This window comes from Ochotona princeps, chromosome 14 (genome assembly GCF_030435755.1).
Source record: "Ochotona princeps isolate mOchPri1 chromosome 14, mOchPri1.hap1, whole genome shotgun sequence".
Classification (NCBI taxonomy): domain Eukaryota; kingdom Metazoa; phylum Chordata; class Mammalia; order Lagomorpha; family Ochotonidae; genus Ochotona; species Ochotona princeps.
Window position 1 is genome coordinate 4,206,730 of NC_080845.1, and position 18,923 is coordinate 4,225,652.

Below are 18,923 nucleotides of genomic sequence, written 5' to 3' on the forward strand. Positions count from 1 at the left end.
TCACAGGTGCCACCCATGCAGACAGGACCCAGAGCTTTGTCCTTGCACCGTTCTCCATGAGCGCCAGTGCTTCCCCACCCACGGAGCCACCGCCTCTGCTCAGATGACTGACAAATGAGGTTTCCCACCACATCTAAACCAGCTAATCCTGTAGAACTCAGTGTCTCTTTGGCCTTCGGCAAGAACGTAATTATGTACAAACAATCGTGTGACACAGTTGTTCCCAATTCACCTGGCAAGTCAGTCCGTCCCGAGCAAACTGGTGTAGCTCCCTCCTGTCATCCAGGGCACACTTATGCAAGGACTCGATGTCCATGCCTTCCACCAGGATCAGGGCACTAAAGTAGCTGGGAAGGAAAGCGGGACCATGGCTGCAGGTGCTTCCTCAGCCTTGGTGGATAGACACTCAGCTAACACACAACACTGTCCTCTCACCTTCCCCTTCAGGAAAGTATTAACATGTTGTTCAATACTGCTTTTTCATAGACAGGCTTCTAAATCCACTACCTATTTAGCACTGGCAGCACATCTGACCAGCCACTTTGCAACCACCTGTTAGTCATATACAAAGCTCTGTCGATCACAGTGGGCTGAGCTAGCCAGCACTGTAGGTCTCCACAGCCTCCACCCCCACAGAACCCAGAGAAAGTCTCTGAGTTCTCAACAGGGAAATGCAGCTTGCCTAAGCAAAGAGGGAACAAACTGGGGACATACAGGTGTTGATAAACAGAAAAGCCTGAGAGACTCAAAGTCCGTAGCCTATGGCTGGCACCAAGGCACAGAAGGTATAGCCACTGGCTGTACTGTTGGCATCCCATTTGGACACCAGTTCTTGTCCGGACTGTTCCATTCATGATCCAACTCACTACTAGCCAGAGAAAAGTAGCAGAGACGGCCCAAGTGCTTGGGTTCCTGCCACCCACGTGGGACTTGGAGGAAGCTCCTGGCCTCAGTACAGCCTTGCTCTGGCCACTATAGCCATCTGGGGAATGAAGCCATGGATGGAAGATCTCTGTGTCCCAAGGTCTCATGAGAACCTGCACGTCTCAGCTATCGCTCCCTTCTTAGCATCCACACAGTGCCTTGCCTGTAATAATTGCTCAACAAATTCATCTCTATTTAGAAGAAATTCAGTTAAAGGAACAAGACGATAGCTCTTTTTTTTGAGAGTTTTGTTCCTTGTATGATGCAACATGCTGGCACACCCATTTCTTTTCTAGCTCACCCTTTCCCCTTCATCCATCGAACAATCAACAGCACCAATGCTCAATGTTCAGTTCATTTGGACTTACCCAATCCGATCGATAAAAGGATCCATAGTCTCATCCACTAGATGCCTGTTGATTTGCCGACTACCAAACCCTTGCTCTTTAAACATCTTGGTGAGTACCAACAGGTCACTGGGTGACATCTCAAAGTAGGCGTAATAAAGGAAGATGATCTCCAGCAGCATGCACTGTTCCCGAAGGCACTGAGCAAACCAGCGAGACACCTGACGCTCAGTCTGCACAAGTGGAAGCGAAAAGGCCGAGGTAAAAAGCACATATGAAAACGTTCAAGTTATATTAAACAATACATACGGTAACAAAAATGAAAAAAAAAAAAAAGACAACGGAGTGAAAAGGCAGTTTCTGTTGCCCTGTAACCACCCCCTCCAAAAGCAGCCAATCCTGCCTCTTTCACCATGCCACGTATTCATGCATCAATGCAAGCTAAATCCCATCCACCTTAACCACAGGTACCTATACTACATGTACTACGTGGCAACTTACTATTTTCACTTAACAATATCTTGAAGGTTACTTCTTAGAACAGCAGACTCACAATTTTCTTCTTTTATTCCTTTCTCAGCTACACGGTAATCCATTGTAATATTTAAGCCAGTCCCTTTGTCACTTATAATACTACATGTTACCGCTGTACATAAAAGGCTATAATTATTTTATTCATCCCGTTTGGATGCACATTTAGGTAACTGCCAAACTTTCATTAACAGAATCATACCATATAACTGATAGACAAAAAACTAGCAACACATAAAAGATCCCAACAATATTGAGCTAGCTAATATTTATACACTAGTACACTCCACTACTGCCAAACATACATTCTCTTCCAACACAGAGGGAATATTCATTCACCAAGAAATATCAATTGTGGGAAAGCAAATTTTTAAAAAAATATTACAGGGGTGGGGAAGAGCTGACATTCTGTCACAGCAAGCTAAGACTCCGCCTGTTGCACTCTCCTCCCACATGGGCACCAACTGAAGTCCTGGCTGCTCCACTTCCGATCCAACTCCCTCCTAATGCACCTGAGAGCAGGGGAGGATGGCCCAAACCCTCGAGTCCCCGTGCCCACGTGGAAGATCCAGGAGAAGTTCCAGGCTCCTGGTTTCAGCCAGGCCCAGACCTGGCCGCTGCAGCCATTTGGGGAATGAACAAATGGATCAATGTTATTGTGTGTCTATCCTTTGGTCACCACCTTCCACATTGGTTACTGCATTTTATTTTCTATTTTCAGTTTAAAAAAAGAGAGAGAGTATTTATTTGTTCAAAACTCAGAGTTACAGAGAGAGGAAGAGGCAGGAACACCTCCCATTTGCTGGTTTGCTCTCTAAATGGCTGCAATCCAGGGATGCACCAGGCCAAGCCAGGAGTCAGGAGCTTCTCTGGTTCTCCCACATAGGCATGAGAACCCAAGCACTGGGACATCACCCAGTGAGTTAACAGGGAACTAGATCAGAAGTGGAGCAGGCTGGGTCTGGAACCAGTGCACATATGGGATGCCGGCACTTCAGGCAGGGGCTTTACCCACTATGTCACAGCACTGGCCCCTTTTAACACAATCTAAAGTTCAATTATTTTATTTTATTTTGCTTTATTGTAACTGCTTTTTTAATTTGCAAAATGATTTTTTACAGAGAAAGAAGGAAGCAGAGAGGTCGGTTTTCAATCCACTTGTTCCCTCCCCAAATGGTCACAACGGCTGCAGCTGATCTGATCCAGAACTCAGAGCCAGGAGCTTTGCCCAGTCTCACACATGTGAGCAGGGGACCAAGGCTGCAGGTCATCCCCCACTGCTTTCCTAGACCATAAGCAAAGAGCTAGATGGGAACTGGAGCAGCTGGGACATAAACCGGCGTCCAGATGGGATGCCTGCACTTGCAGGTGGAGGATTAGCATGTTACACCACCACACCGGCTCGAAGTTTAGTCATCTGAGATACTGGATTGATTTAGGAAAGTTACCACCTTATTGCTGCTTTCCTCTTGCTGGTAAATTTTCTGGGAGGACATCAGAAATCTATATTCTGTATTTTTTTTCTTGAGATTTATTTATTTTTATTACAAAGTCAGATATACAAAGAGGAGAGACAGAGAGGAAGATCTTCCGTCCAATGATTCACTCCCCAAGTGAGCGCAACGGCTGGTGCTGTGCCAATCTGAAGCTGGGAACCAGGAACCTCTTTCAGGTCTCCCACACGGGTGCAGTGTCCCAAAGCATTGGGCCGTCCTCGACAGCTTTCCCAGGTCACAAGCAGGGAGCTAGATGGGAGGTGGAGCTGCCGGGATTAGAACCAGCGCTCATATGGGATCCCGGCACGTTCAAGGCGAGGACTTTAGCTGCTAGGATACAGCGCCACGCCCTATATTCTGTATTATAAATCATTTTTCCTCTCTATTAAATATTTTAACTAGCTTTTTTGTTTTGATTGGCGTGTTTTAATAAGAATGTGTTACTACTCTCCAAACAAAAAGAGATTTCATTATAACCTACATTTAGAAACTGCCTTAGGATTTAGCATTAAAAAAAATCAGCTCTACTCCACACACGTAATCAGGACTGATGACAGGAACAGGCAAGGAGGCACAGCAGGTTAAGCTGCTGCCTGTTTAGCCTTCATCCCACACTATGGTGTAGGCTGCAGTTCCAGCCACCTGTCTCCAAATCCCGTTTCCTGTTATTGCGCCTGGAAGGCAGAAGACGACAGGTGCTTGAGCTCCGAACCGCGTGGGAGCTGCTCTGGCTTGGGGCGGGCACAGCCCTGGCCGCTGCGGCCATTTGGTGTATGAATAAGCAGTTGGAAAATCTCTCATTTGCATTCCAAATAACCAAACACATATTTTGTAAAAACCAGAAAGTGACTAGAAAGATGAGATCTTGGGGTTTAGAGTTCCATTAATCACTAAAAGAAAATACTTCGGTAAGGAAAGGATAGGAGCTGGATGAACAAAGCCAAGGCAAAAAAGTCCACAGGAACCAGGCGCTTCAGTGCGGTGCTCAGCTGAGCTTGATGTGACAGACTTACTGAACAGCCACTGCACCTACTGTAAGGGGGTGAACGAAGCCCACTGCACCTACTGTAAGGGGGTGAACGAAGCCCACGGCCACACAGTTTTGCTCGAGCAGCCCCCACATACCATGAGGGTGCCGTGGGTCTCCCACGTGGGTGCTTCAGTCTGACACAGCTCTTCAAACTGCTGTCTATATTTTGAAACCAGCTCCTTCTCCAACTTATCAACACAGTCTGCGTATTCGACCTTAAAAAGAAAATCAAACAATAACATACGTGGAATAAAAGGTAAAAGTCACATGATTATGGATAGCAAAATTATTTTCAGTGGCTGAGTGACAGAGGGATGAAATGACCTTACCCTATACGGGTGTCGTTCATCTTGGAAATAAGTGAGAAGGTGTAAGACGCAGCGCAGAACACAGGTTCTCTCTTCATAGTAGTAATCTGCAATCTGGGAGGAGCCAGGACGGGGATCAGTCCCTCGCCCAGCACAGAGGGGAACTCACCTATACATTTCCTGGTGACCACCACACCTAATTAAAAGTGTACATGGAAAAGTCAAATTTATAAAAGCAATCGCAAATATGAAACACAATAAATTAGGCCAACAGAAGCAATATATCTTCACAGATCAGGATATAAATCAAGTGATATAATTATTATTTAAGAAGCTCCAAAAGTTTTTTCCAGGATTTCTTAGGGCACAATGACAAGCAAAGTACCTGAAAACAAATACAAAAATATCACTACCATACATTCTACTGAAAAAGTTGCTGGCGGAAGAATGGGAAATACAGGACCCGGACAATCAAATTAATCCTGTTGGACTGAAATATTCCCAAGCCCGTTCTCATCCAGTTGCGGAAGCAGTATGCTGGGCAGGTCTCTCGGCTGCAACCAGTGCATCCAGCGGCTTGCTTCACAGGGCACCAGGAAGCTTCTCCACAAGGAAGCCAGCACTCAAGTAACACAGGTCAACAGGCCACACAGGTGCACAAAGCAGGTTAAGAACTTTACCTCCGAGAATGGAAACGGGGCCCGACACTGACCTTCAAGATTAAAGTCTGGCTCTGCCGCTCATCCTGCAGCACCACCTGCACAAGGAGAGAACTCTGAGAAGCCATCCTTCAGGTGAAACCTCCTACGCCAAGCAGTTCCAGCCTGGCAGCTCCTTGCTCAGGACCCTTAGCATAGGGAGCCTACGTCCCTTATCAGAGAGCCGGGGCTTGACTGGGCTCCTCCTACATGCACGGGGACCCTGGACTGAACCTCTGGCCCTCAGCTCCGACCACAACTGGACCCCCGCCTTTCTAGGCATTTAGTGAATGCACTAGAGCTTCCAAATGAAAAATAAAACTCAGGTGCGGGCATGAGTGTACAGCCTGCAATGCTAACATCCCGTGTGAGAGACAGTTTGCATCCTGGCTAATCCACTCCTGACCCACCTACCTACTTATGGCCCTGGAACAGCAGCAGAAGACAGCTCAACTCCTGAGGATCCTGTACCCTGAGAAGCTCCTGATTCATTCTCCCCAAAATGCCCCTGTTACTGTACTCTTCTTTTTTTTTTTTTTAAGATTTATTTATTTTATTACAAAGTCAGATACACAGAGAGGAGGAGAGACAGAGAGGAAGATCTTCCTCTCTGTCTCTCCTCCTCTCTGTATATCTGGCTGTAATAAAATGAATAAATCTTTAAATAATAATAATAATAAAAAAACCTGAACTGTGTAAAACTCTAGATTTTCCAAACCATCAACAACAAACAGAGGTGCCCAAAGTGCTGGGTGCAACCACAGACCTTCAGCGAGTCCCGAGTGCCCCTGTAATCCTCTTGAAGGTAACAGTGAAGTAACTGCACACTCTGCTCTTCATCCAGACCCTGAGGCACACAAGTGAAAAACAGCAATTCAGCTCAGAAATCAGACTAGGACTCAAAGCATTCTAAACTCTGTCCTCTGAGATGAGCACAGAACCTCAATGAATACAATCCTTGGAAAGATTTCACATAACGTAACAAGTTTAACTCAAACAGGAAAAGAGCCAGTGAAGTGACCCACAGTTACACCTGCAACAGCTGTGCTCCTCTGCCAAGTCCGGAGGTTCAGCTCAGCGACCAGTGCTGCGGTGCAGTGCATCAGACTACTGTGAGCCAGACATCGCAAACAAGGGCACCCGTGGAGGTCCTGGCTGCTGCTCCCATCCAGCTACCCAGTCACGGGCCTGGGGAGGCAGCAGAGGACGCCCCAAGTCCTGGGCCCTGCACGGCCATGGCTACCATTTGGGGAATGACCCAGTAGCTGATACTTCTCTCGGCCTCTCCCTCTCTGTCACTCTGACTTCAAATAAATAAAGCTTTCTTTATTATTATTTTGAATTTGAAAGGCTCGTTCCATCTTCAGACAATGAAGGAAACTGTGCTGGTCACTGAGTGAGTCCAGCAATGCGCCCGTGATCGGTGCAAGCGTCACTAACATGCTCAATGTAACCCGCCAAGTCGCAATCAACTCAGTTTTCAGCAACACTAAGAATAAAATTCTGCACGTTCCCTGCAGTAATGTCTTAAATCTGAGCTGATTTTTACTTACCAGAAATTTGCTGATCCGTAATCCCAGCTCTTTCAGGGGAGAGGCCACGTCCTTATTAGCTTTCACTTTTTCAGCTGAACTTGAACTACAAAACAACAATCATTTTCTCACTCTCATTGACTCGGGTTTCAGATAAGTCGCACTTTTTCCTGTTCTTTCAGTACTTACAAAACATTAGATAGCACAAATTCACCTCTACTTTAAAACACAGAGTTGGTTAGCTGTAGCTCATAAAAAATATGTGGTGGGTTTTTTAATACTCTAGTCATGTATATTATTGTATGCATTTTAAACAAAAGGCCTTCAGGCATCCCAGTCTTCATGTGCCAAAGAGTCAAAGGCACAAGAAAATACTACGGGGTGGGCTTCGTGGCGTAGTTTGTAAAGTCATGACCTATAATGCCAGCATCACACTGGGCGCCTGTTCACATGCCAGCCACTCCACTTTTTTTTTTTTTTTAAGATTTTTTCATTTTCATTGAAAGGTATATTAACAGAGGAAAGGAGACAGACAGATCCTCCATCCATTGGCTCATGTGACTACCAGTTAAGCTGAGCCAATCCAAAGCCAGACACTTTCTCCAAGTCTCCCACGTGATCACAGGTGCACAAGCACCATCTGCACTGCTTCCCCAGGCGCTCAGCGGAGAGCTGGATCATAAGTGGAGCAATCAGGACACAAACCAGCATGCAAATGGAATGCTGGCACAGGCAGGGGGAGAATTAACCTGTTGAGCCAGTGCGCAGGCCCCCAGCTACTCCTCAGGTGGTGGCAACTGCCGGAGTTGAGCTGACTCAAAACCAGCCAGGAGTCAGGAGCCTCTTCCTGACGCAGGTGCAGGGTCCCAAGGCTTTGGGCCGTCCTGACTGCTTTCCCAGGCCACAAACAGGGAGCTGGATGGGAAGTGGAGCAGCCGGGATTAGAACTGGTGCCCATATGGGATTCCAGTGCTTTCAAGGCAAGGACTTTAGCTGGGCCCGAGTTTATCTACCTTTCAAGTAAAAACATATCTTAAGTATTGTTTTTGAAAGATTTTAGTGGCTAAAATCTTTTCCTTGCATGCCCCCAGGATCCCATATGGGTGCTGGTTTGTATCCCTGCTGCTCCACCTCCCATCCAGCTCCCTGCTTGTGGCCTGGGAAAGCAGCCGAGGACGGCCCAAAACCTTGGGACCCTGCACCCGTGTGGGAGACCCGGAAGAGGCTCCCTGGCTTTGAATCTAGCCATGGCAGCTGCTTGGGAAGTGAATCAATGGACGGAAGGTCTTCCTCTCTGTATATCTGTCTTTCCAATAAAAACAAATAAACCTTAAAAAATTAACAATAAAAAATTAATGATAAAATATGAACAATGATAAGAGTGCCTAGATATGATAAAATAGTGGCTATCTTCTTTCGTGAAGTTACTGATTTCATCAAGGTAGTGATGTAATCAGGGAAAGGGCTAATACAAGAACAGAAAGGTCATTAGCCTAAGAAAATCAAGATGAAGGTAGAAAATTTAACAGATACTCAGAAACCAGACATGAGAGCAACTTGGGACCCTCATGCAATCAAATGGCGCCTGGAACACACGGAGATGAGTAACGCTAGCTTTACAAGTTGTGTTCTCTTCTGAACCCCTTTTTAAAATTAGTGTTTTCGGGCCCAGTGGCGTGGCCTAGCGGCTAAAGTCCTCGCCTTGAACACTCGGGATCCCATATGGACGCCGGTTCTAATCCCGGCAGCTCCACTTCCCATCCAGCTCCCTACTTGTGGCCTGGGAAAGCAGTCGAGGACGGCCCAAAGCTTTGGCACTCTGCACCTGCATGGGAGACCCGGAAGAGGTTCCTGGTTCCTGGCTTCGGATCGGCATAGCACCGGCCGTTGCGGCTCACTTGGGGAGTGAATCATTGGACGGAAGATCTTCCTCTCTGTCTCTCCTCTTCTCTGTATATCTGACTGTAATAAAATAAAAAAAAAAAAAATCTTTAAAAAAAAAAAAAAATTGGTGTTTTCTTCTGCTCATTAAAAAACAATCTATATATTTATTCTCCAAAGCCTCTCTGATCTCAAGAAGGCAGACGAAGCGAAGAGGAAGGGAGCTGGCATTATGGTACAGCAGGTCAAGCTGTCACTTCCCACAGCAGCAGCACCCCATACTGGTTCAAGCCCCAGCTGCCTGCTTCTGATCCAGTTTCCTGCCAACACACCTAGTAAGGCAATGGAACTGTAATAGGGTGTAGCCATCGATGGCTGACACCTGCCTGTCAGGTTAATTAATAGCGGTCTGCATCTTACCCCTCCTACCTCCTCTCCACCATTCAAGTTAACTGAAGGCGAACCGCACACACACAACCCCTTCCAGTGTTCCTCACCATTCAGAACACCTGACAAGCTGAAGCTTACTCTGCAGGCTCCAGGCACCCGGCCCCTCCTGTCTCCATTGTGCTAGATCGGGTTAATTAGCTGCAGGAAAACTTGGGGCTCTAGTAACTCCCTTCCTGTCTCCTGCACGAGGAAGCTGTGTCCTGTATGGCTCTCACCCAGACCTGAAGACGAGAGCTTAAAAAATCCTGACTTCAGGACCCGGTGCAGTGGCCTAACAGCTAAAGTCCTCACCAGGATCCCATATGGGCGCCAGCTCTAATCCCGGCAGCCCCACTTTCTATCTAGCTCCCTCCTTGCTTGTGGCCTAGGAAAGCAACTGAAAACGGCCCAAAGCCTTGGGACCCTGCAGTCCAGATGAAGCTCCAGGCTCCTGGCTTCAGATGAGCTAAATTCTGGCATGAACCAGTGGATGGAAGATCTCTGTTTCTCCTTCTCTCTGTAAATCTGATTTTCTAACAAAAAATAAGTAAAATCATCTTTAAGAAGAGGTCTCTGCCATTCATATGGAAGACCCGGATTGAGTTCCAGCTCAGCCATGGTCACTGAGAGCAAACCAGCATATGGAAGAACACTGTGCGCTCCAATAAAAATGCCATAAGCAGTCACCATGCTGAAGGGTGTCAGGCACACCAGGGGCTCAGGATACTAACTGCTACACAGAAAATCCACAGTAAACAGCCAGCATTCAGTCCTCACACAAACACGGTGGAGTTTAAATAACTAGGAATTTCAGTTGAATATTTACAAAATCCTGATCACCACATATAACATTACTAATTGGATTTTTATAATACTGTATTTCACGAAGAAATTTTACTCCTTCAATAGATGGGGGAAAAAGCCCTACTGTCCTCCACTGGTAACCAAACGGCATCCTGACCTCCTCACGCAGGGACAGCAGGAAGGACACCAGGACAGCCTCCTCACGTAGGGACAGCACCCCAGGACAGCCCACTCCATGCCAGGTTGCCCGAGGTGGGAGTGGGGGGAACCCTAACCAGACACGCAGAAGAGCCTCACCTGGGTAGTTTGTAGTAAGAAAGCCCCTCCAGCAACCGCTGCCAATGTTTATTCAGTTCTGCCTCAATCTGATTCTGAAAAGAAAAAGGTAATTATGTAGGTATCATTTTCATCAGACTCCGTGACCATGCTCTTGAAGTCTTTTTAATATGCATTTGGGGCCCGGCAGCGTGGCCTAGCGGCTAAAGTCCTCGCCTTGAAAGCCCAGGGATCCCATATGGGCGCCGGTTCTAATCCTGGCAGCTCCACTTCCCATCCAGCTCCCTGCTTGTGGCCTGGGAAAGCAGCCGAGGACGGCCCAATGCATTGGGACCCTGCACCCGTGTGGGAGACCTGGAAGAGGTTCCTGGTTCCCGGCATCGGATCGGCGCGCACCGGCCCGTTGCGGCTCACTTGGGGAGTGAACCATCGGACGGAAGATCTTCCTCTCTGTCTCTCCTCCTCTGTGTATATCTGGCTGTAATAAAATGAATAAATCTTTAAAAAAAAAAAAATATGCATTTGTCCCTCAGCTCAGAATCCTTTCCCAGACACCAAATTATTAATGATTTAACGTTATGTGACAATCCTGATAAGTACACCTTCTAGTGGTTGTACAACATTTTACCAAGTGGCTAGACAAAAATTCATCTGCCATTCCTTTCATATTAACTACTTCCACTAACCGTAATTCTTTATTCACTTATATAATCCTGAGCTTTCTAGGTGGCTCTCGGCTCCGCTCACGATCTAGCCTCCTGCTATTGCACCCTGGAAGGCGCAGGTGAGGCTCGCGTGGCTGGGCCCCTGCCACCCATGTAGGAGACGTACATGGAGCTCCAGCTCCTGCCTTTGGTGTGATTTAGGCTCAGCTATGTGGACAACTGAGGACTGAACCAGTGGATGGAAGATTTTTCTCTGTTGCTTTGCCTTGCAAATAGATGAAAATAACTTTTTCTTAAGTAAGGCTTTAAAGCAGATGTAATACTCACAATGTCAATTATAGTAAGCACAGCAGTAACTGAACAGCTCTGTAAGCACAGAGAGAAGGTTTGCAACTGCTCATCTATCCCCAGATGGCCACAACAGGCCCCTCCCTGGAACTGAAAACCACCCCTGGTCTCCCACGTGGGCAGCAGGCCCCAAACACACGGGCCAGCACCTGCTGTCTTCCTAGACATATTAGCAAGCAGTTGAACGAGACGGAGCACTCAGACCTGGAACCAGAGCTCCGACACAGGACGCCAGTGCTGCTGGTGGCTGCAAAAGCCTAGGGGCCACAAAGCCAGCTCCTGGACGTCATCCTGACACTTATCCTCAGAGGACAAGGCCACCCAAGGACCGCTGGGGAAATTGCCCTCTACTGACGATATACTTGCAGGTGCTCTGTGAGGCACAGTAGTTGTAAGCTGGAGGAGGCCAACGAAGGAAGAGCATGATGAGTCCTCCAAGTACTGGCCAGAGCGCAGGCCTGAGGTGGCAGCAAAGTATGCATATCTGCTCTGAGAGCGCGGACGACCAAGAGAAATGCCACCCATGAGATTCCATTCTTCACAGATAGAGGCTCCAGAAATGCCAGCAGCAAAGCTGGGTCAGGGTCCCACGCAGCTGAGGCCGGCAGTGCACGAATGCTCCCCGGGTCATGGCAGTAAGAATACACTTTCCCAGGCCTGGCGGCGTGGCCTAGCAGCTAAAGTCCTCGCCTTGAACGCCCCAGGATCCCATATGGGCACCAGTTCTAATCCCGGCAGCTCCACTTCCCATCCAGCTCCCTGCTGTGGCCTGGGAAAGCAGTTGAGGATGGCCCAGAGCAATGGGACCCTGCACCCAGAAGAGGTTCCAGGTTCCCGGCTTCAGTTCGGCACAGCACCGGCCGTTGCACTCACTTGGGGAGTGAATCATTGGGTGGAAGATCTTCCTGTCCTTCTCTCTGTATACCTGACTTTGTAATAAAAGTAAATAAATCTTAAAAAAAAAAAAAAAAAAAAAAAAAAAGAATACACTTTCCCTTCTGGCTTCAAAGCCAGTGCAGGTAGCTCTGCAATACAAACGGCACAAAACCCACAGAAGCCACACAGGGACGCCCCCTTACCAGTTCTCTCAGAGCTGACCTTCCAAGCAGGATGGTCCACAGCTCTCTACTGCTCCTGAAAAGGGAGACAGAGCACATGTCATTTTACACCTACTACATCTACTCCCTACAAAGCAAGCAAGTAATCATTCACATTTAAAAATGACCATGGAATATAATTCTCTTAACATTTTAGAAAGGAATTCTGTGAAAATGTTCTGAGAAGTTTGATGACCAAAATAAACTAAGATGCAAAATTTTAATCTAAACCAAAGAAATGTATTGAAAAAACAGACAACAGGGGCAGAGTCCTGGCTGGTGAAGCCATCGCTGGGTTGCCTGCACCCCACGTCACTGCGGCCACCTCAGATCCTGGCCCCGTGCTCTTCCCTAGGCTCCTGCTAATTGCGCCCTGGAGCACGAGAGCTGACAGCAAAGGCACTGAGGCAGCACCCCCCCCCTTGGGAGCCTGGGGTGCCCTCCTCGGCCTGGGGTGTCCTCCTCGGCCTGCAGCCTGGGGTGTCTTCCTCGGCCTGGGGTGTCCTCCTCGGCCTGCAGCCTGGGGTGTCCTCCTCGGGCCGATCCAGTGCCAGCTGCTGCAGGCAGCCACAGGGCATTTCCCTGTGTCACAGTCTGTCTTTCAAATAGCCAGATAGAAAATTAGATAACCTTCAAAAGGAAAGAAAACACCTGCTTATCTAACTCCTCATTGCCATCTTTAAAACAAAGAAAAGTTTGTTTTTTGTTTTTTTATTTGAAAGGCAGAGTTCCAGAGAAGACAAAAGAGAAATTTTCCATTTACTGCTTCTCTCTCCAGATGGCTCAAGGAGCCAGGTCTGAGCCAGGACTGGGACAGGACAAAGCCACAAGTTTGGGACTCCATCAGTGTCCCCCTCAAGAGTGGCAGAGCCCACACATTTGGGCCACCTCTGATCGCTTTCCCAGGTGCACCGTCAGGGAGCTGCACTGGGGGTGGAACAGCCAGGCCTTGAACCAGCATTCCCCTGTGATCACCCCTGACAGAAGCTAACACACTGTGTCACACCAATTCCAGACAATACACTAGAGTGTGAAGTGCAGAGGGATGCCATTAGATACCATTTCTTTTTCTTTTCTTCCTATTTTTTTTTAAATGGTCTGTGTTGTGGCGTTAACAGGTTAAGCTGACGCCTGCACCGCCGCATTCCCTTGGCTGATACAGGCCCGACTCCCGGCTACCTCACTTCACAGGCAGCTCTTTGCAAACGCAGCTGGGAGAACAGCGGAAGATCGCAGAAGTGCTTCAGTCCCTGTCCCCATGCAGCAGACTCAGATGAAGCTCCTGACCTCAGACCTCTGGCTTCTGCCTGGCCCAGCCCTGGCTGCTGCAATCAGAGGGGGATTTTTGTCTCCCTTTCTCTGTAACTCTGTCCATCAGATAAATAAAACCTTAATAAAATAATAATAATAATGGGGGCCACTGCTATGGTGTATTTGGTTAAGCCTCTGCCCACGATGCCAGCATCCCACACAGTCAGATTGGAGTCCCAGCTGCTCCACTTCTGATACAGCTCTCTGCTAACATGACTGAAGTAAGATGGCCCAAGAACTTGGGCCCCTGCATCCATGTGGGAGGCGCAAAAGCTGCTCCTGGCTTGGCCCTGGCACATCCTGGCCGTTGCATCCATCTGGGGAGTGAGTCAACAGCTGGAAGCCACTCTGTGTCTCTCTTTTTGATCCTGCCTTTCAAATAAACAATATTTTAAAGTAAAATTATAAAGATCAGATAAAGCTCTGGCCATTTCCATTGAAAAGGCAGATATACAGATAGGAAGATCTCCTGTCTGATGATTTACTCCCCAAGCAGCCGCAACAGCCAGAGCTAAGCCAATCTGAAGCCAGGAGCCCGGAGCCTCTTCCAGGTCTCCCACACGGGTGCAGGGTCCCAAGGCTTTGGGCTCTCCTTGACTACTTTCCCAGGCCACAGGCAGGGAGCTGGATGGGAAGCGGAGCAGCTAGGACACAAGCCAGAGCCCAGATGGAATGCTGGCAGGAAGGCAGGGGAGCCTGCAGTCCTGGCCACTCCCGAGCCAAGGCTGCCACAGCTCTGCGCACTTCTCCAGCACACTGAAAGGTTCTTTCCTTAAACCAGGCACTGTGCAGCGGTATAACCTAGAGTCCAGTACAGAGCTGAGTGGACTGCTCAGCCTTGGGGCCTGAGATAGGACCCTGGACCCCACAGACCCCAGTTTACATGTGGGTGGGAGGCCATCAGACTGTCCCACAGACTTGGAGGGTCCCGACTGCGGCAGTGGCCCTGGGATGCAGCTCCATGGCTGCACGAGGGACCGGTGCCCAGAGCGGGGACTGGCACTGTGGCATAACAGATTAAGCCTCACTTGGGTGAATGCAGGCACCCCATATGGGTACTGGGTTGAGTCCCAAGTGCTTGGGTCTTTGCACCCATGTGGGAGACCCAAAAGCAGCTCCGGCCCAGCTCTCACCATTGAGGCCACCTGGTGAGTGAACCAACACATGGAAGATCTCTCCCTCCGCGTACGCCCTGTAACTCAGTCTTTAAAGTAACAATAAAATAACATAAAGCAAAATAAAATAAAACACAAGGTTCACCAAAATGCCAATATTCAAACTAACTTTCAGACAAATCAGGCACAATCTTCCCCAAACTGAGTAGCTGAAGGCAGACCTCGTTTCTGATCAGGGACCAACGTGTCCTAACACATAAATAAATGCCTTTTTATACCAGGGTTGGCGTCACTGTTGTTTCAACACTGCTTTTCACGTTCAGAGAAACAAACGGGCTGCAAAAGAAGTGACTTGGCTGAGGTCAGCTCACGCAGCTGCCTCTTGGTGCCCACCCCTTGGGCATTCCCTGCAGTGCTGATGCAGGCCACACCACGCCATCACGGAGGGATGCAGGGACGCCCCCTTCCTTCTCGCAGGCAGGAGCACCCCTCCATCACCCTGTGGGAACCCCACCTTCTCCACTGCAGACTCCCCCGCCCAGTTCCAATGACCATAAAACAACAGCCACAACAAAAACACAGCCTGGGAAAGACAGGTGCCGTGGCGCCGGAATCCTGAGACACACCAGAGATGTGGGACACCACAGATCCCGCGGGAGGTGGAAGAGAGCAAAGAACGAGATCCCCCCCCAAAAATGGCTGGGATACCACGAGGAGGGCTGCAGGAGGGGCAGGCAAGGGACAGCAGCAGGGGTGCGGCGAGGGGACCGGGGCCACCATCTCCCGCAGCTGGACACTGCTCCCTGCAACCTCCAGTATCGCCCCTGGCCGTCCCCACACAGCCCGCCCGGCGGCTCCGGGCAGCCTCCGGCCGTGTCTCCCTCACCCCGAGGCGGCCACGGGCGATGGTCACTCTCCCATGCCGGACCACCCGGGGCGAAGCGGGGAGAGGTCCTCCCGCCACCGCGACGCGCCGAGGTGAGGGAGCGCCCGGGGGGTGGGCGGGCAGCGGGGAAGAAGGAAAAAGGAGGGCGCCCAGGGAGGAGAAAACGAGGCAGGGCGCGAAGGGCAAGGGCTGAGGAACCGGCCTCCCCGGACAAGTACCCTCAGATCCCGGCGCGCGAGGACCGTTTGGATCTAGCCGCCCTCCAGCCTCAGCTTCCCGTCCACGAAACCCTGGGCTCGGCCCGCCACATCCCTGTCCCCACCGACTCCCGCTTCCGTCCGGCTTCCTCCCAGCACCCCGCAGCCCACCGAGGCCACCCCGGTGCCGCACCTCACACTGTGCCCGCCGGCGGCCGCCGCCATCTTCGCGCGCGCGCGCACAGACACACGGCGCCTCGGCCCCGCCCCCGGATGCTGTGCCCACGTGATCGGCCGGCCGCCTCCAGGTCGCGCCGTGTGGGCGGGGCCTTTCCGTCACGTGATGGACGGACCTGTTCAAGATGGCGAGGCCCGGGGAGGGAAGGGCTCGGCCGGGGCGTGCGCGCTCTGGATCGTGAGCCAGACGGAGGAGGAGTGGAAACGCTTTCGCCGGAGGGGCCGGCGGTGAGGTGTGACCGCGCGGCAGCTTCTTTCGCCACAGGGAGTGTGAGCTCTCAGCTCTCGAAGCTGGAGCAGGTTGCCAGCTGGGTGAAAACGGCCGCCTTCAGCTTGGCGGGAGCGAGCAGCCCCGACTGCAAGGGCGTCCCTGGTCACCCCGGCTTCCCCGCAGGCCCGGCCCCGGAGTGATGACCCGGCAGTGCCCCCCAGCCCCAGAGCCCGCCGCCCCGCTGAGCGGGTCGGTGCTGGCCGAGGCAGCCGTGGTGTTCGCCGTGGTACTGAGCATCCACGCGGCCGTGTGGGACCGATACTCGTGGTGCGCCGTGGCCCTGGCCGTGCAGGCCTTCTACGTCCAGTACAAATGGGACCGGCTGCTGCAGCAGGGCAACGCCGTGTTCCAGTTCCGCGTGTCGGCCAACAGCGGCCTGCTGCCTGCCTCGGTGGTCATGCCTTTGCTCGGGCTGGTCATGAAGGAGCGGTGCCAGGCAGCAGAGAACCCTGCCTTCGAGCGCTTCGGCGTGGTCGTGGCGGCCACGGGCATGGCGGTGGCCCTCTTCTCGTCGGTGTTGGCGCTGGGCATCACCCGCCCTCTGCCCACTAACACGTGCGCCGTCTCGGGCTTGGCGGGCGGCGTCATCATCTACATCCTCAAGCACTCGCTGAGTGTGGGCGAGGTGATCGAGGTGCTGGAGGTGCTGCTCATCTTCGTGTATCTCAACATGATCCTCCTGTACCTGCTGCCACGCTGCTTCACCCCCGGGGAGGCGCTGCTGGTGCTGGGGGGGCTTAGCTTCGTCCTCAACCAGCTCATCAAGCGCTCTCTGACGGTGCTGGAGAGCCAGGGGGACCCCGTGGACTACTTCCTGCTGGTGGTGGTGGTGGGCGTGGTGCTGCTGGGCGTCTTCTTCAGCACCCTCTTCGTCTTCATGGACTCGGGCACCTGGGCTTCGTCCATCTTCTTTCACCTCATGACCTGCGTGCTGGGCCTGGGCGTGGTCCTCCCCTGGCTGCACTGGCTCATCCGCCGGAACCCCTTGCTCTGGCTGCTGCAGTTCCTTTTCCGGACCCACACCCGCATCTACCTCCTAGCCTACTGGTCCCTGCTCGCGGCCCTGGCGTGCCTGGTGGTGTTGTACCAGAACGCCAAGCGATCCGAGTCCTCCGAGTCCAAGAAGCACCGGGCTCCCGCCCTGGCCCGCAAGTACTTCCACTTCATCGTAGTGGCCACCTACGTCCCAGGCATCGTCTTTGACCGGCCGCTGCTGCACGTGGCCGCCACCATCTGCCTGGCAGTCTTCCTCATCCTGGAATACGTGCGCTACTTCCGCATCAAGCCCCTGGGTCACACCCTGCGCGGCCTCCTGTCCCTCTTCCTGGACGAGCGGGACAGCGGACCGCTGATCCTCACGCACATCTACCTGCTTCTTGGCATGTCTCTCCCCATCTGGCTGGTCCCCAGACCCTGCACACAGAAGGGGAGCCTGGGGGGTGCCCGGGCCTTGGTCCCCTATGCCGGCGTGCTGGCTGTGGGGGTGGGCGACACCGTGGCCTCCATCTTCGGCAGCACCATGGGAGAGATCCGCTGGCCCGGGACCAAGAAGACCTTCGAGGGGACCATGACGTCGATATTTGCCCAGGTCATTTCTGTGGCACTCATCTTGATCTTCGACAGCACCGTGGACCTGAACCACGGGTACGCGTGGATCCTGGGCTCCGTCAGTGCCGTGTCCCTCCTCGAGGCGTACACCACACAGATAGACAACCTCCTTTTGCCTCTCTACCTCTTGATATTGCTGATGGCCTAGTTGGGGTGGGCAGAAAACAGGGACTGACCAAGGTCCCCATGGCAACCAGTCATGTGGGCGGGAGGAGCCAAAGAGCAAAGAGCAGGTGGGGTTTTTCCGTGGACTCAGATTGAAAATAAAATTTAAAAATCATAGTAATAAAGCCAAACCCTCCCAGTTTTAGTATGGCTGCAGGTTAAAGGGAGGAGGGGGCCTTTGGAGCCCGTGCAGCAGCTCAAGTGTCTAGTCCTCCACCTGCCAGCACCAGCATCCTGTAGGGGTGCTGCTTCCTGTCCCAGCTGCTCCACTTCCCATCCAGCTCCCTGTTGATGTGCCTGGGGAAGCAGCAGAGAATGGCCAAGGCCTTGGGACCCTGCACCCACATGGGTGACCCGGATGAGGCTCCTGGCTTCAGAGCGGCTCAGCTCTAGTCATTGCGGCCATTCTCTCTGTAAATCTGCCTTCCAAATAAATAAATCATTACAAAAAAAAGAGTGGGAGAGTGTTCAAGGATAGGACAGAAACTCAGAGGACAAGGACCTAAGTGTACCCAGGCACTCTTTGTTCCCTCATGCTCTGTGGCAGCCAGAATGGACACTTGAGGCAGTAGGACCTAACAGTTACTTCCGGTTCTGGTGTGTCCCTCATGTAAGCAGAAGCCCCAAGAGACACGGCTTCTGCTCTGTGTGACCAGGGGTGGGTGACGGGACCCTCGGAGCCTCGGTTCCCGAGGGGACATCAAGGACAGGCAACCCCTCAGCGTGAGTGGCACAGAGTTCCAAGGAAATGGGCTCTGCCGGATGAG

At 51.4% G+C, this 18,923-nt stretch overlaps 2 protein-coding genes across 2 annotated transcripts in view; one reads left to right on the forward strand and one right to left on the reverse strand.

The window, feature by feature from the left end:
* The window catches only part of NUP188 (nucleoporin 188), a 44,357-nt gene extending 28,189 nt beyond the window's left edge, over positions 1-16,168 (reverse strand). The window contains exons 1-10 of the mRNA XM_058672961.1: positions 16,069-16,168; positions 12,349-12,403; positions 10,278-10,351; positions 6,888-6,972; positions 6,101-6,181; positions 5,349-5,393; positions 4,658-4,750; positions 4,424-4,543; positions 1,293-1,504; positions 233-347 (exon numbers count right to left, since the gene is read on the reverse strand). Of these exons, the coding sequence (XP_058528944.1) occupies positions 233-347; positions 1,293-1,504; positions 4,424-4,543; positions 4,658-4,750; positions 5,349-5,393; positions 6,101-6,181; positions 6,888-6,972; positions 10,278-10,351; positions 12,349-12,403; positions 16,069-16,100 (912 nt within the window). The 5' untranslated portion in view covers positions 16,101-16,168. The remainder of the gene's footprint in view (positions 1-232; positions 348-1,292; positions 1,505-4,423; positions 4,544-4,657; positions 4,751-5,348; positions 5,394-6,100; positions 6,182-6,887; positions 6,973-10,277; positions 10,352-12,348; positions 12,404-16,068) is intronic.
* A 65-nt stretch (positions 16,169-16,233) lies between these two features.
* DOLK (dolichol kinase) lies at positions 16,234-18,608 on the forward strand. Its single transcript, XM_004593503.2, has one exon. It carries the CDS (start codon positions 16,523-16,525, stop codon positions 18,137-18,139), a length of 1,617 nt encoding a protein of 538 aa, XP_004593560.1. The 5' UTR covers positions 16,234-16,522; the 3' UTR covers positions 18,140-18,608.
* The last annotated feature ends 315 nt before the right edge of the window (positions 18,609-18,923 follow it).

What these genes read in the sequence shown, in the direction of transcription:
- DOLK (XM_004593503.2), top strand. Translation starts at nt 16,523, where the DNA reads ATGACCCGGCAGTGCCCCCCAGCCCCAGAGCCCGCCGCCCCGCTGAGC.